Source organism: Sminthopsis crassicaudata, chromosome 4, assembly GCF_048593235.1.
Source record: "Sminthopsis crassicaudata isolate SCR6 chromosome 4, ASM4859323v1, whole genome shotgun sequence".
NCBI lineage: Eukaryota > Metazoa > Chordata > Mammalia > Dasyuromorphia > Dasyuridae > Sminthopsis > Sminthopsis crassicaudata.
Window position 1 is genome coordinate 257,129,949 of NC_133620.1, and position 15,102 is coordinate 257,145,050.

Genomic DNA, 15,102 nt, shown 5'->3' on the forward strand with positions numbered 1-15,102 from the left:
AAGGGGGTAGGGTGACAGAAGAGAGAGCAGTGGTAGAGAGGGTGGTCAGAAGTAAAACATTTTTGAAAAGGAAGAGGGTGAAAGAAGAAAAAGAGACTAAATAGGTAGCAAATATAGCTAATAATGGTAATTTTGAAAAGAATTTTGAAGCAAGTTTCTCTTATTGAGCCTCATTTCTAAAATATATAGGGAACTGAGTCAAATATATATATATATATATATACATATATATATATATATATATATAATCCATTCCCCAATAGATAAATAATTAAAAGATGATCTATGCCCATATATTTGTGTATACACACACACACACACACACACACACACACACACATATATATGTAAACTGATAAATAAAAGATGATCTATGTCCAAAGGGCTATAAAATCATGCACGCTCTTTGGCCTAACAATATCACTACTAGGCATGTATCCCAAAAGAGTTTAAAAAGAAAAAGGACATGTACAAAAATATATATAAAAATATTTATAGCATCTCTTTTCTCAGGGCAAAGAATTGGAAACTGAAGGGAATCAAACTGAAGGGGAATAGCTGAATAAATTGTGGTAAGAAATGGTGATCTGGGAAGTCCTCCATGAGCTCATGCAAAGTGAAAATAATATACTTTATACTGTGTATAAAGTAATAGCAATATGGTGAAATGATCAGATGTAAATGACTTTGCTATTCTCAGCAATACAATGATCCAAGACTCTTTTGAAGTGCTATCCAAACCCAGAGAAAGATTTGATTGTGTCCTAATACAGATTGAAGCATACTTTTTTTAAACTTTATTTTTCTTGAGAGTTTTGTTTGGGGGGGGGCTTTGGCAGGGATAGATCTGTGGTATTTTTGCAATATGACTTTCATAGAAATGTTTAAAATAATTTCTTGTGTGCCTTTTCAATGCAGAGACAGGAGTGGGAAGGGAGAAAAGGAGAGAATCTGGAACTCAATGTTTTAAAAACAAATGAAAAAAATTGTTTTACATGTAAATGGGAAAATAAAATATTATAAAAAATTTAAGAGTTCAGAAATTAGTTCTGGAATATGTACACCATTGAAACAAGATGTTTAGCAGCTGAAAGGACTAGGAAAGTCTCTTGGATATAAAGTGATACTTCTGTGTCTTAAAAGAGAGTCAGAAGTAAAAAGGCAGAGTATCAAAGGAAGTGAATTGTGGGAATAATTCAGTTTGGGATTTGGCTAGATATGAATGGCAATAAGGTAGGGAGGCAAGGGATTCAAGAATAGACAATAATGATAAAATAAAATATTGATGATAGAATTAAACTGGGATTTGAGATGATTGAGAAGGAAAAATTAGGCTTATAAACCTAAGATATTACTAAGAAATGAAGAAATTGGAAGTCATGGTGAACACAAAAAAATAGAATGGATTTGGAAGGAATTAGGTATAAGCAGAAATGAAAAGATTATATTTAGAAGATATTCAAACTTTTCTAAAATGAAAGGGGAACTCTTGTGGGAGATGGCAAGGTCAAGGATGTGACAATATGTATAACTGAGGTAGAATGGAGTAGGTCATAAGAGTTGAATACATTGAGGAAATGAGATTTCAAGAAATTTTAGTATTTGTGAGAATATCAATATTTATGTTGAAATCTCCTATAATTAAGGCAGGAGTGAGCAAAAGATGGGAAACAAAGATTACATCTATTGACAAAGGAAGACTGCCCAGGTGTCTGTAGATAACAGTGAACAAGATTTGGATTGAGTGATAAATTTAGATGGAATAAACCTCAAAGGAGGCAAGGTTGCTGAGTGATGGCAATAAAGAAAGTCTGGAAGAGACTATGAGGAGCAAGCAGTAATTCATTTCCTGGCTCTTTTTCTGATTTTGGACTTTGTATTCATGCACAGCCTACGTTCTGCATCCTAGACCTTCCCTCAAACCCTGAACACCTCTTTTCCCATTGATATGTTCCTCCTACAACCTAGTTCTAAAACTTATACATGTAGAAGATACTTAGTCCTGGTTCTGGCTCACAATAGTGAGTAACTCTGCTCTGTTGTGCTTCCCCCCCCCCCATAAACTTCCTCAAACATGATTAAGATGCAATTGCTTGATTCTCATCTCACAGTTTTTAGGATCATAATATTTCGATTCAAAAAAAAACCCAAGAGATCATCCTGTCTAGCCCTTTTATTTATTTTAGATTGGCCAATGACTTTTCTCCACTGTTATCATTTAAGTGCAGTTATTTTTCAGTAGTGTGTGACTCTTCATGACCCCATTTAGGGTTTTCTTGGCACAGCCCCAGGAGTGGTTTGATAATTCCTTCTCCATCTCATTTTACAAATGAGGAAATTAAGGCAAACAGGGTCATGGAAATTGCCCAGGATTAGGCAGCTATTAAGCGTTTGAGGATACATTTGAACTTGGGTCTTCCTGACTTCAGATCAGGCTTCATTGTGCCATCATCCCAGTCTCAAGAGGGCCACTAGCAGAACATCCATCAGGCTTTCTCTTTGCAAGTATTAAGAGACTTCTCTTTGAGGCAATTTAGTTTTATCATCTTTCTCATATTTCTAGTTCTCTGCAGGAAAAGTGAAGATGGAACAGAAAAATATGACATCAAATGCAGTTAAGAGTATTGAGCTTGGGGGGGGGGAAGAGGAATTGGGATCAAATTATGATTAATAACCTGAACATATGATGGAAAAATCATGACTTTTCTGAACCTCAGTTTCTTCATCTATATAATGATGGGACCATATTAGATGATTTCTGAGATCTCTCCTGGCAATTCCAATCTTGATGGTCTTCATAGCCATGGTGCTAAAAGCTAAAGCCAAGTGGTAAAAGCTAAAGCAAGTGGTAAGAATCGAAACATTTTTGTGACACTATTAGTTTTCTTACAACACTCAAAGAAAAAAGCCCAATATGTGTGCTTTGTCTTAAATTAAATATAGCATCTGTTAAGTTTATTTTGTTTCTATGCTTACAGTGCATTAGCAGAAAGCAAACAGCTTCCTAAAGAAGCTTCATGATCCTATTATTGGCAAATATATACCTAGAAATATTGAGCTGAATTGGAAAATCTGTCATGCATTTATTAGAGGTCTTGTTTCACTACCATGTCATCAATGTTCAAAAACAGTCCTGCAATCATAGACTCAAGGGAAATACTGGAGCTTTATATCCCTACATATTCTTTTAGCCTTTGCTAAGGTTCTGCAGTAATCATTCTCAGGAAAAATAAAACACTGTGGAGGAATGGATAAAAACAGCTTGTGAGAGGGAGAGACAATCCAATAAGAAGAAATAGAATCCTTTTTGGCAGGGATGGAATGGGGAGATGATTTCCTGTGGGACATGAGATTTCCATAGGGTCACAAGGGTAATTACCGGCAAAGCCAATTACAATGGGAAGCCTTAGACTGTAGACATGGATTGCTTGTCAAAAGTGAATGGGATCACAAAGAAGCAGCCTGATTTATGGGCAAATAAACAAACTTTCTAAGTGCACAATAGGTATTCTCATTTAAAAAATTTATTTATTTTAGCTTAAAAAACACAATACAACATTGCTGTTATTTCCCATTTTCCCCTCTTCCATGTAACACTTCCATGTATCAAAATACAATTAAGTAAAACAAAAGATGCATTCATCATTTCTGATCTCAAATGCTTTATTCAATACTTGTACTCTATTACCTTTTTTGGTGGGGAAGAGTGCAGGTTTCCTAATCAGTTCTCTGAAGTTAAATGGTCATCACAATGAGTGGAATAACATTTAAGAACACAGAGTACTGTCTGGAGGTCCTTCCTGTTCCTATCTCCATGATCAAATCTTATCTGCTTTGAAAGAGTCAGCCACATACTCATACCCATAGCTTAAACCCACCAAAATCTAGTTTCTTCAAAACATTGTGCTAAGAGGAATTAAAGGACTACAGATCTAGAAAGGGCCTTAAAGGGGATTTGAATCCAACCCTCTCATTTTACAGATGAAGAAATAGGATCAGAAGGGCTAAATGACTTGCTTAATTAAATAGTAAGTATCTGTAGAGGGATTTGAGTTCAGATGTTACTGACTGTAAGATTAGTCTTATCCACAACCCTATTTAAAAATGCTCAAAATTGCTTCCTCTCTTCATTTGAGATCTACCTACTATCCTTACAGGGCTTTCTGGATAGCATTCCAATAATAATGATAGCTAACATTTATAAATTGTTTTGTTTTGCAAAGTCCTTTATCTCTATGGAGTTTCACAACTACTTGGTGAATAGGTACTATTATTAACATTTCCATTTCACAGATTGAAAGATTAAATGATTTTGCTAAGGATCACATAGCAGGAGTCTGAGGTAGTTTATAAACTCCATTGTTCTATCCACTATACTACATTGCCTCAATCTACCACATTTAGACTCTAGTCCCTCTCTCTCTCTGTATTCTCATCTCCCCTCCCCTGCATTAGAATGGAAGGCTAGCAAATGGCAACTAATTACTACAGTGGTATGAGGCTTCTCAACTTTTTTCCCTTTATAGCTATAAAGATGTCCTCAGATTAAGCCTTGCATTCTTAGCTGCTGTCAAATTCTTTCTTTAAGGGGCACTTAAATTTAATGTCAAGCTGATGCCTGTGGAAGATCTTGATTAAATTTGCAAACAGTATACTCTCACCAAATCTGGAACTTTAGAGTTGTCTTATCTTGCCTTTCAAGTTGAAATCCCAGAAGTTTGCTTTTCTTCTTTGCAAAGAATAACAGAAGTTTGCTTGCAAAGTCATTGACTATCAGTAAGACAGCAGACTGTAACAAGCAAAACACCCCGCGTGCTTTTAGACAGAGAAGAAATCCCCAGACTTCTTAAAAATTCTATATGAATTAAAGATCTTTCCTTTGCTTGATACAGATCCCCATCTCATTTAAAATCTTTAACTATTTCTTTTTATAACTCTACAATAATGTAAGTGGTCTTAAAAGTTTACTTAAAAGCTCGTCAGTGTTCTTTTATGTAGATTGCAATTAAGCTTTTTTTGCAAAGGGAAAAAAATGAGTAGGCAACAACATGAAAGACAACATGATAGCTTCTGCACTAACAATGTCAATGCTTCTACCAGTTTCAAATGTCCAGCCCGATTTTTCTCAATCATCATACAGCTTTTCCCCCTTGAAGAGGTTACAAAGCACAGAAAGTTAAAAGATGTGGAAGACATATTTTTTTCCTTTGGCTACAGTTTGAAAGAAAGCAGCTATTTTTTTCTTTCTATTTTTCTTTGGGGTTCTTCTTATACCATCCAATTCAAACAGGTCAGCTCCCTACGAAAACGAATCAAAATTGTCAAGATCCTTGAAGCATGAAAAATAAATTGCCTTTCCTAGCTTGAATTAAGCAATAGAAGAGCATTAGTTTCTGTCTTCTGATATAATCCCCTCCCCATCCCTATATCCACTAATCAATGTTTCTTAAGATTTTTTTTTGGCAATCTCCTGTATGTAACAGGAGATCACAGACTTTATTACAAAACAAACGAGTGTGCAAAGGTACTAATGATGATGTATTTTGACTTGTATTGTTTATGAACACCAACAGGAGAACTGAGATATGCAAGAGATATGATCCAACTCTGAGGGCTCACAATTTAAAATCAATATTCTACCAAGACATGAAATATACTAAGAGGGTTGAATGTACACCAGGCTGCAATTTCTCCCTTCTTTTGATGACTAGAAAACCTTTAAAACAGGTAAGTCACAAAAGAACTGTATGATTTTGAAAGGAAGAAAAAAAATATAAGGTTAAAATGTGGGACAGAAGAAAAAGGGAGCTTTGTTAAGTGCTGCCAGCTAGGAAACAAGTGAGAAAAAAAAAATTGATGCCATACTAAACTAGGGCAAAGAATATTACTATTTCTTTTCTTCTATCATAATGAAATTGTGAAGACAGTGTATTCCCCTAGTAGAATGTAAATTTCTTGAGGGCAAAAATCCCCAATGCATAGCACAATGCCTGATACAAGGGAGCTGCTTAATGAATACTTGTTGGTGGATCTAAATTTTTCTTTAACCTCCTAAAATGTAATCCTGGAGTGTATTAGCCTCATGAAATATACAAACAAAACAATTCTAAGAACCTGAGTTTAAATAACTATTTGTAAAATAAGATAATTTGTCCTTGGGACAGCTAAGTCGTACAGTAAATAGAGCACTGTGCTTAGGGTGAGGAAGATAGGAGATCAAATGAGATCTTTAACTGCCTCAGTTTCTTCATGTGTTAAAATGAACCCGAAAAGGAAATGGCAAACCAGTTCAGTATGTTTCCAAGAAACCCTTAAAAGGGGTCACGTAGAATCAGACATGACTGAAAACTACTCTACAAAAACATAATTTGTCATCATCATAGTTAGCATTTCTATAGGGCTTTAATGTTTGCCAGATATCTTATGTGTTATCTTATTTGATTCCTCACAATTCTGTGACACAGGTGCTATTATTAGCAACATTTTTACAAATGAGGAAGATGAAGCTAAAAAAGACCAGGGTCACATAGCTAGGACATAACTAAAGCAGTATTACAACTCAGGTCTTTCTAACTCCAAGAAAGGAAGGAAACTGTAACCTAGATAGGTTAAAATTTTTTGATATTGGTAAATGACAAGTCAGTGGCAGAGCCTGGCCTAAAGAATACCAAGAAGAAAAAAAAAAGAAAAAAAGGCAAAAACTATCTCCCTGTCCCACAGGAGCTTACAATCTAGTGAGACAATTAAGAAATATATATTTTAAAAATTACAGAAATATATACATATTTATTTAAGGTCTCATGGTTCATGGAATATAAAGGAGGCCTCTTTCACTGAATCAGAGTATGTGGCCAGAAGTAAAACATAGTAAGAATGGCAAGGTAGGAAGGGTAGGTTATGACAGGCTTTGAATCCTGAAAGTTCATTGAATAGGAGAGTGATTTTCTTAAATTATTAGACTAGGTGGCCTCTGAGGCTCTTAACTCTAGATCTACATATAATTTCATAAATCATTTCACTTCTCTGGGGCTCAGAATTCTTATCCATAAAATGGAGAATTGGGTGGGCAAGAATGGACTTCAAAGGTCTCTTCCAGTTCAAAATATAGGTATCTAAAGTCTCAGTCTTTTCATGATACTATACTACTTTCCAAGGAGCTTATGAGACCAATAAAACCATGTTAAGTCACCAAATTTATTTGATTTTACTCAACTGTCAACACAAGTAGGAAGCACTGGAGTATTGACAGAAGATGAAATTAATTCATACATGTCTCCCTTATATGTCCTCCTTTACCAACTCTTGATTTTTAGAGCTTATCAAAGAATAAGCTGAAAATTAAAGTTGGTAAGTTTAATTATTTTAAATAATGAGCCTGTGGAAAGAAAATGAACACTAAACCAGATTACACACAATCTTTCTTTGTTTTCCTTTATCCATTCATTTGTAAGTCACAGATTTATGGTGCATTTGAAAGATTTTGTTGCCAATCACAGCCACTAAAACAATGACAATTCATTCAGCAAGAGATTTCTCCTTTTTATGCAAAAAATCAAAAAGAGAAGGGAATGCTCAGATGAGAAATAGTTTTGCAGATTGGTCTGCTATTCTCTAATGATTTCTATCTACTCTTTTCTTGGCATTTGGCAACAAGCACTTGTTGGGAAATTCCTAGAACATATCTTTGTTTGTGTGTGTGTGTGTGTGTGTGTGTGTGTGTGTGTGTGTGTGTGTGTGTGTGTGTGTGTGTGTGTGTTTAATATGGCAATATCCAATGCGTTATTTTGACATCTATTTCCTTCAGTACCTTTTTTTTCCCCTCATACACATAAACATTTTCATTTTAGTATTTACTTTTTATTTGGAGAAAAAGAAGTGGCAAAGTAATAGGTTAAACTAAGAAGAATTAAAAGATACTGTTTTTAGATTATGATATGGATGAAATAATGATAACCATCCAGGAAAATGACTCTCTCCTGTTACTAATTAGGTTACAAAGGGGAAATTTGCTAAAACAGAGAAGTAAAAGCTGAGAAAGAAGGGAGATAGTCAAAGGTTATTCACTGAAATAACCCTCCAACCCTTCCATATCCATTTCCAGTGTAGAATCTAAAGATGATGGGAGTGAAGATGTTGAATTAGGAGTTTTCTGGACACTCTGCTTGGTCTGAGAAACTTCTGGCAGGCTAGGTTCCTTCCTGACTTCTCGGCCACCAGTGAGAAGTTTCTGGCTCTCAAAAAAGTACTGATTAGGATGATTCAAAGAAAACATACCATCTTCAACCTGTAAAGGCAAACAAAGAGACATAGTGTTCATGAGCACCAACACAACCTCCAAAACCATCCTGGTTTTCACTAAAGTCAGTATTTGAACCACATTCCATCACTGCCTAGACAAATTAGTAAGGATGAATATAGTAGGACTTTCCCATCACCTTTTTTATTTATTTTTCATTTTTACACTTCTAGTTTTATGTATGTGTTATATTTTTAAATCATAAGCTTTCACAGATTATTCTTGATTTATAAGTCTTTTATAACAAAATGAAACAATTAATTAAAACTAAAAATACAGTAACCTCATCAGAAAGTTTATCCATTATTTGTCATCTGTAACATTCTCATTTCTCTATTAAAAAAAAAAATGAACAGAAATTTCCTTTCCCTTTTGTCTACCCAAATCCCATTACCAAAAAAATATTTTTGTATAGTCAAGCAAAACAAGTTTACCCAATGGGTATCCACAAATATTAATAGATATAAAGATGTGTATAGATAATGTATATATCTATATCTACACACATATATACACATATGCATGCATATATATCTCATTCTGCATCCAACATGCATCACCACTCTGTAATTGACAGCCTGTTTCATCATCAGTCGTCTGAAATCTTGAACAATCACTGTATTGATCAAAGTTTTTTGTCTTTATACCTTTACACTGTTGTTATTGCATAAAAGGCTCTGTTTAGTATATTCGTCAGTTTATATAAATCTTCCAAATCATATTCCCAAACCCTTATAATATTGATGCTATAGTATAAATTGTGGTTTCTATTCACTTCACCCTACATCAGTTCATAGAAATATTTTCTTATTTTTAAAAAATTATTTCCTTATTTCTTATAAGGACAATAATACATCTTTATAAATAATGATTTATTAAGTTGTATTAAAGAGAGAACCCAAATCCTAAAGAGTAGTATTAAGGGAAAGTACAGTGGTCACCTGTTGTGGCTCGGTCAACTCACTTTTATCTATAAGACTGGTAGGTGATACTTCATTTTAGGTGATGCTGAGTTCCGATAAAGCAACCTATCTTCATGCAATTGATCAAAACCATCTTGTGCTATCTCTAGGTGACACCTTTTAAATAATTTTTGCAAATCACAATGGGGTTTCAAGATGATTATACCAATATAGTTTTCTTTATGCCAATCATCTCAAAAAGAACAAATTTTTGTCGGATTAATGCAGTGAATTTGGAAATATATCATTTTAATTGTAAACTCCAAAGGAAACTCTACATCTCAATTCTCAAGATTGTTTAAAATGAACAGTTATTCTTGCTTTTGAATGTTCAACAATGAGCAAATTTGTCCCCATTTTAAAAAATTCAACCAATAGCTACAAACATATAAACACTTAGGCAAGGGGCAGCTAGGTGGTGCAGTGGATAGAGCACGAGTCCTGAAGTCAAGAGGACTTGAATTCAAATCTGGGTCTCAGACACTTAACACTTCCTAGCTGTGTGACCCTCGGCAAGTTACTTACTAAACCCCAATTGCCTCAGCAAAAAAACAAACAAAAAAACCACTTAGGCAAATAGATAGCACAATGGATGGAGGGTTAGACCTAGATTCAGGAAGATCTAAGTTTAAAACTACCTCAAATACTTAATAGTTATATGATTTAGGACTTCCTCAACTGTAAAATGGGGATAATAATAGCATCTTCTTCACACAGTTGTTGTGAGAATCAATGAGATTATAATTGTAAAGCATTTGCCAGTTATATGACAAGATAGGCACGTTACTTACAGTCTTTCTCAACTTCTTCATCTATAAAAGGGAATAATAAGAGTACCTGCCTCCTATGGTAATAAGGATAAAATGTAATGATATTTGTAAAGCACTTTCCAAATCTTAAGGTGCTATTGTTGCTATTAATTAAAAGCAATCCCTAAATGTTATTTATACTATTCTAAATAAAAAATTTCTATTAGTGAAATCAATTATAATAAGCTACTTGAAGAACTTTATTAATTATGGATGTAGTCTAGTGTAGAGTTAGTTATTTATATGAGAAACAGTCCTTACTTAAGACGATTGTTATAGTGAATCCATGTTCTCTAAATCAGACCCTGAAGCAGAAAGATAAAATCCCAAAGAACTTGTCAGGTACTTGAATATTATTATTATAAATATTCCTTCTTTCCTCTAGCTAATTAAGTCCAACAAGACTAATTTTTATCACATTTTTAGCACATTGTGTGCTCTTTTTAGGATATTAAATTCTTGAAATTAACAAATTCTATATGAAAATTTATTTATAAGGGTTTCAACAGGTCTATGATGGATCAATAAAGATAAATCCTCTCTTATGATACAAATTACTTAAGCACTCAATGATTCAATCATTCTTCTGATGATATGTGTGGTTATTTCTCACTACCTGTATCTGTGTACAGCAGATTAGTTCGGTAAAGATTGAATTTTCTTAATAGTTGTTACTTAGACCTATTCTTAGAGCAGAATTTCATCTGCTACTTTATTGAGAAATTTTTAGAGGTGTTTCTATAACCCATCCATAATAAGATTCATGAACAGTGGAAGCATCAGCAACTTTTTTCATTTAATTTTTTATATACTTATGCATTACCAACTCCCTAATGGACACTTGAATTAGATATTATGCAAACAACTCAAACTCAACATGTCCCAAACAGAACTTATATTTTTTTTTCCTAAGCCAGCTTCCATATTACTGTTGAAGACAATGTTATTCTCCCAGTTATCCAGGTTTATAATGTCAGTTATCATTTTTATCTCATGTATCGAATACACTGCTAAATCTTGTCTTTTCTACCTTAAAAACACTTATCCTATAGGCCTTCTTCCTCTACTTATACATTCACAAATCTGGTGTAAACTCTGATCATCTCCTCATTTTGACTACTGCATGAGTCTTCTAAATGGTCTACATGCCTCAATTATCTCCCACTCCAAATCATCTTCCAGCCTGCTGTCAAGAGGATTTCATAGGTCTAACCATGTTATCTACATGTTCATTGAATTTTAGAGTCTCCCTATTACCTCCAGGGCTATATATTTGAAATTTAAAGTTTCTTATAATCTGATTCCCCTACACCTTTTCATCCTGCTTACACTGCAGACCTCTTCACACACATTACAATCCAGCTATACCATCTTACTTTCAGTTTTTCAAACAAGATAAGTTCTTTTTCCATTTTTTTAAAACCTTAAAAAAAAAAAGACTCAATTCTTTCTGCAGATTTTCTTGAATCTTCCTGCCTTTCTTTTTATCCCCCACCTACCTGCTCTGCTAATGCTCAGATTACCTTCATAAATACCATTACTAAAATGAGATATTTATATCCATGTCAGAACATAGACTCTTTGAGAGCTGAGATAACAGCTTCTTTGGAGGGTGGATAGTGTTAAAGAGGGTAACTGGCCACCACACCTTTGGCAGAGTTCTTGGATAAACTAAGAGCCTAATAAATATATGTATACAGACTGGTCTTTTTTTCAAGTCTGGAATTTTCTATTCCTTAATGTCCTCTTCTTTCAAAACTCAGCTCCTCTCACATTTTGCAAGAGACTTTATCTTTCCTCCCGACCCTGATTCCCACCTAATACTTCTAGCATTTTTGTTACCTTCCAACTATTTTGTATATGTTTTGCATATACCTAGTTATTTACATGCTAATTTTCCCACTAGAACATAAGTTCCTGTATGTCAGGATTGAATTCTTTGTATCCAGAGTAATTAACACAATGCTTGACACAGAGTAGGAATGGAATAAATGTTGGATAACTAAGAGACATGATTTCTAAATAACTGACAAGTGGAGAATCCAATACAAATGCTTTGAAAGGAAGAATTTCAGAAGAAATTTCAGAAGAAAGGAAGAAGATTCCGAAAGAATAATGAACTAGAACTCAGAAATCCTGTGATGATCAAATAGCCTAATATAAGTGTGAGTACTAGGAGAACAATACTGTATCACAAAAATAATAGATGTTTTATTACTATTCTGGCATCAGCAGTTTTATTTAAAATTATTTTATTTATTTAAAAAGAGTCTATACAAAAACAAATAAACAAAAAAATTTGGGATATCTTTGTTTATATTTCATTAGAAATAAACCAATCCACAAGATTTCTCAGGTGCTTATTATGTGGGTGATGGGACTGGGTCCTGAAAACACAAAAACAAACTAATAAACAGTCTCTTCTCTCAAGAAATTTATATCCAATCAGGAGAGACTGAAACCATCACAGATGCCCTGCTTCCTTGATCATAAGGAAGAAGTCTATTTTCCTACTGAAATTTTCCAATAGCATTCTGGGTCCTCTTGGGTTATCTTAAATACATTTCTGCATCCTGCCCCTCCTTGAGTCTGAATATAAGCTTCCTAAGGGGAGGAACTGTCACGTTTCATTTCTGGACTCCTAGTATCTAATTTAATGGCTTATCTATACAAACACTCCAATAATATTTGTTGAAATGATATTAGATTGATTATATATAATTATTTTAAAACCTGCTATTTTCTTATGAAAGGAATCACTTTGGGGAAATTCTCGAGATCTTTTAAAACTACAGATACTTACTCAGTAAGTCAACCAATACAAAAATGATAGCAATTTTATGGAATCTAATGGAAGTGGAATAAGACAGGGGGTTAGAGAAACATGGGAGAACAGCATGAACAAGTTGACTAGATGAAGCAAAGGAGAGCCAAGATCAGCACAATAAATTTGATAAGAAAGAGATAGATCATTTTGAAGTGTGACTCAAATAAAGAAAATCAAAGCACAAAAAGTAAATTTATAAAACAGATAAATTCAGAAATAATTAATTCACTTAAAATTTTTTCAAGCTATAACACAGCTAAGAACTAGGAAATGAGATTTTTTTTTTAAAGGCCTCAGAATAATCCAAAATAGATGACACAAAATCCTTTGTATTAAAGTACTTGTATTCAAACACTTTACCTTACAGACCTTTAATCAACACTTGTTTACTCTCATGGTGCACACAACTTTTACAAACTTGGTAATGAAGCTTCTGTGACCACAACTAAGAAGAAACATTAATTAGAAAAGGTGTTGAGGATGCTGCAGTCAGGTACATTAACAGTAGTGAGAAGTCACAGAAAATAACTGGAAAGTAAAAAGTTATTAAAACTCTGGAAGAAATACAGATAGAACGAACCATATCCATAGTCTGGGGTCATTAAGTATCAGAGCCAACTTCACTATACACATTAATAACTCTTTAGATATACTAATGTTCAGAATTATCAAGTAGATTGGAAATGTCAAACATGGACCCTGCAGGCCACATATGGCCCATGACACTCCCAAGTGTGGCTGAACCAGTTGAAAATGTAATTGGGAAAAAATTAACAATATAAATAAAAATACATAGAACATACAAACATACAATAAAACATACAAAGAAAAATACAATAAAATATTTTTAAAACTACGTCAATGGACAGCCCACATGGATCTTTATAGGTGGACTTTTGGCCCCCAGTTCAGGGAAGATTTGAAAGCACTACACTAAATTCTCTAAGGGCGAAAACATGGATAAGAACTTGACTTGTGATTAAATCAGTATAGAGACCTTCCAGATAAGGAAACTCATACCAATACAAGTTGGTATACTATCTATAATGTAGTCTTAGAGAATTGCCTAGACTGCTAAGACATAAAGTGATTCACTGAGAATTACATGCTCAGCTTCTATCAGAGAAGGGAACTGAACCTTGGTTTTCCTAGTTCCAAAGCCAGCTCTCTAGTTACTATGTCCATATTTGTCAAACCATGCAAGCAGTGTGGGCTACCACAAAGATCTCACAGAAGTTCTGGGGGATATTTTAGATATATGAAATTTTTAAGGGAAGCCCACCAATACTTGATATTTCTTGGATACCATGTGAACTACTCAAGGTAGTTTGAACAATGAATTATGCTTTATTCCTTTAATTGATGTCATTGTATGTGATGTTTGAGATATGTTTCATTTATTTGAATTTTCAACTATACCAATAACTTAGTGAATTTCTTGTTTGCAATGATGTCCTATCTTTGAGAAAGTGGATTTTTAGCAGTTGTCGTGATAAATAACAAGTACCATGTGAATATTGAAATGAAGATGGCAGTGTCCAATCTATTCTAAGGTTTGTTGTGCAGTGCCCAATAGGCATACATATCCCAATAACAAGTACTGTGGTTAATTAAAAATGAAATAAAAAATTATTTTTCTTTCAATTTGTATCTTTTCAGAAATGTTTTTTGTCATTAAGAAATAAACATTTATTGAGGGTTTTTTGGACCTAACAATTTAAAGGCACATTAGAAATTTCTTTTGGCCTAGGGATACCATGAACAAATTACTGGGGACTGAGAAAGTTTAGGATGTGCTGAACAATGCTCTACTACTTCTCCAGAGAAAGGACTATTTCATTTTTGTCTTTGTATTCTCCAAAGCACATGGTAGAAGCTTGATAAGTTTTTTTTTCTTGTTTTTTTTTTTTTTTTTAACTGAATCATGATGCTGAGTCAACCAGAAAAGGTTAAATCATTTCGGAAGGTAAGAAAGCATATAATATATTTTAGGAAGATTTCCATTCAAAATGGTTAAAATAATTTTTTAAAGATTGACAATTAAGAGATAAATCCTCAGCTGTTCAGAAAACTCAATTATCCAGAATATTTATTTCCTCAATGTTCTGATAAGCTAAAGAACTATACTATAATTATATTGAACTAAAATTAAAATAACAATTTGCACTAGCTCTCAGCTTTCATTTTCATTTGTAGCAAGCAAACAAG

At 33.7% G+C, this 15,102-nt stretch overlaps 1 protein-coding gene across 3 annotated transcripts in view; it reads right to left on the reverse strand.

Annotated features, from left to right (window-relative positions):
* Positions 1–7,835: 7,835 nt before the first annotated feature.
* Positions 7,836–15,102, reverse strand: part of PRIM2 (DNA primase subunit 2) — a 377,081-nt gene continuing 369,814 nt past the window's right edge. For all 3 annotated transcript variants that reach the window (XM_074310600.1, XM_074310602.1, XM_074310601.1), the window contains exon 14: positions 7,836–8,284. In XM_074310600.1, the coding sequence (XP_074166701.1) occupies positions 8,057–8,284 (228 nt within the window). In that variant the 3' untranslated portion in view covers positions 7,836–8,056. The remainder of the gene's footprint in view (positions 8,285–15,102) is intronic.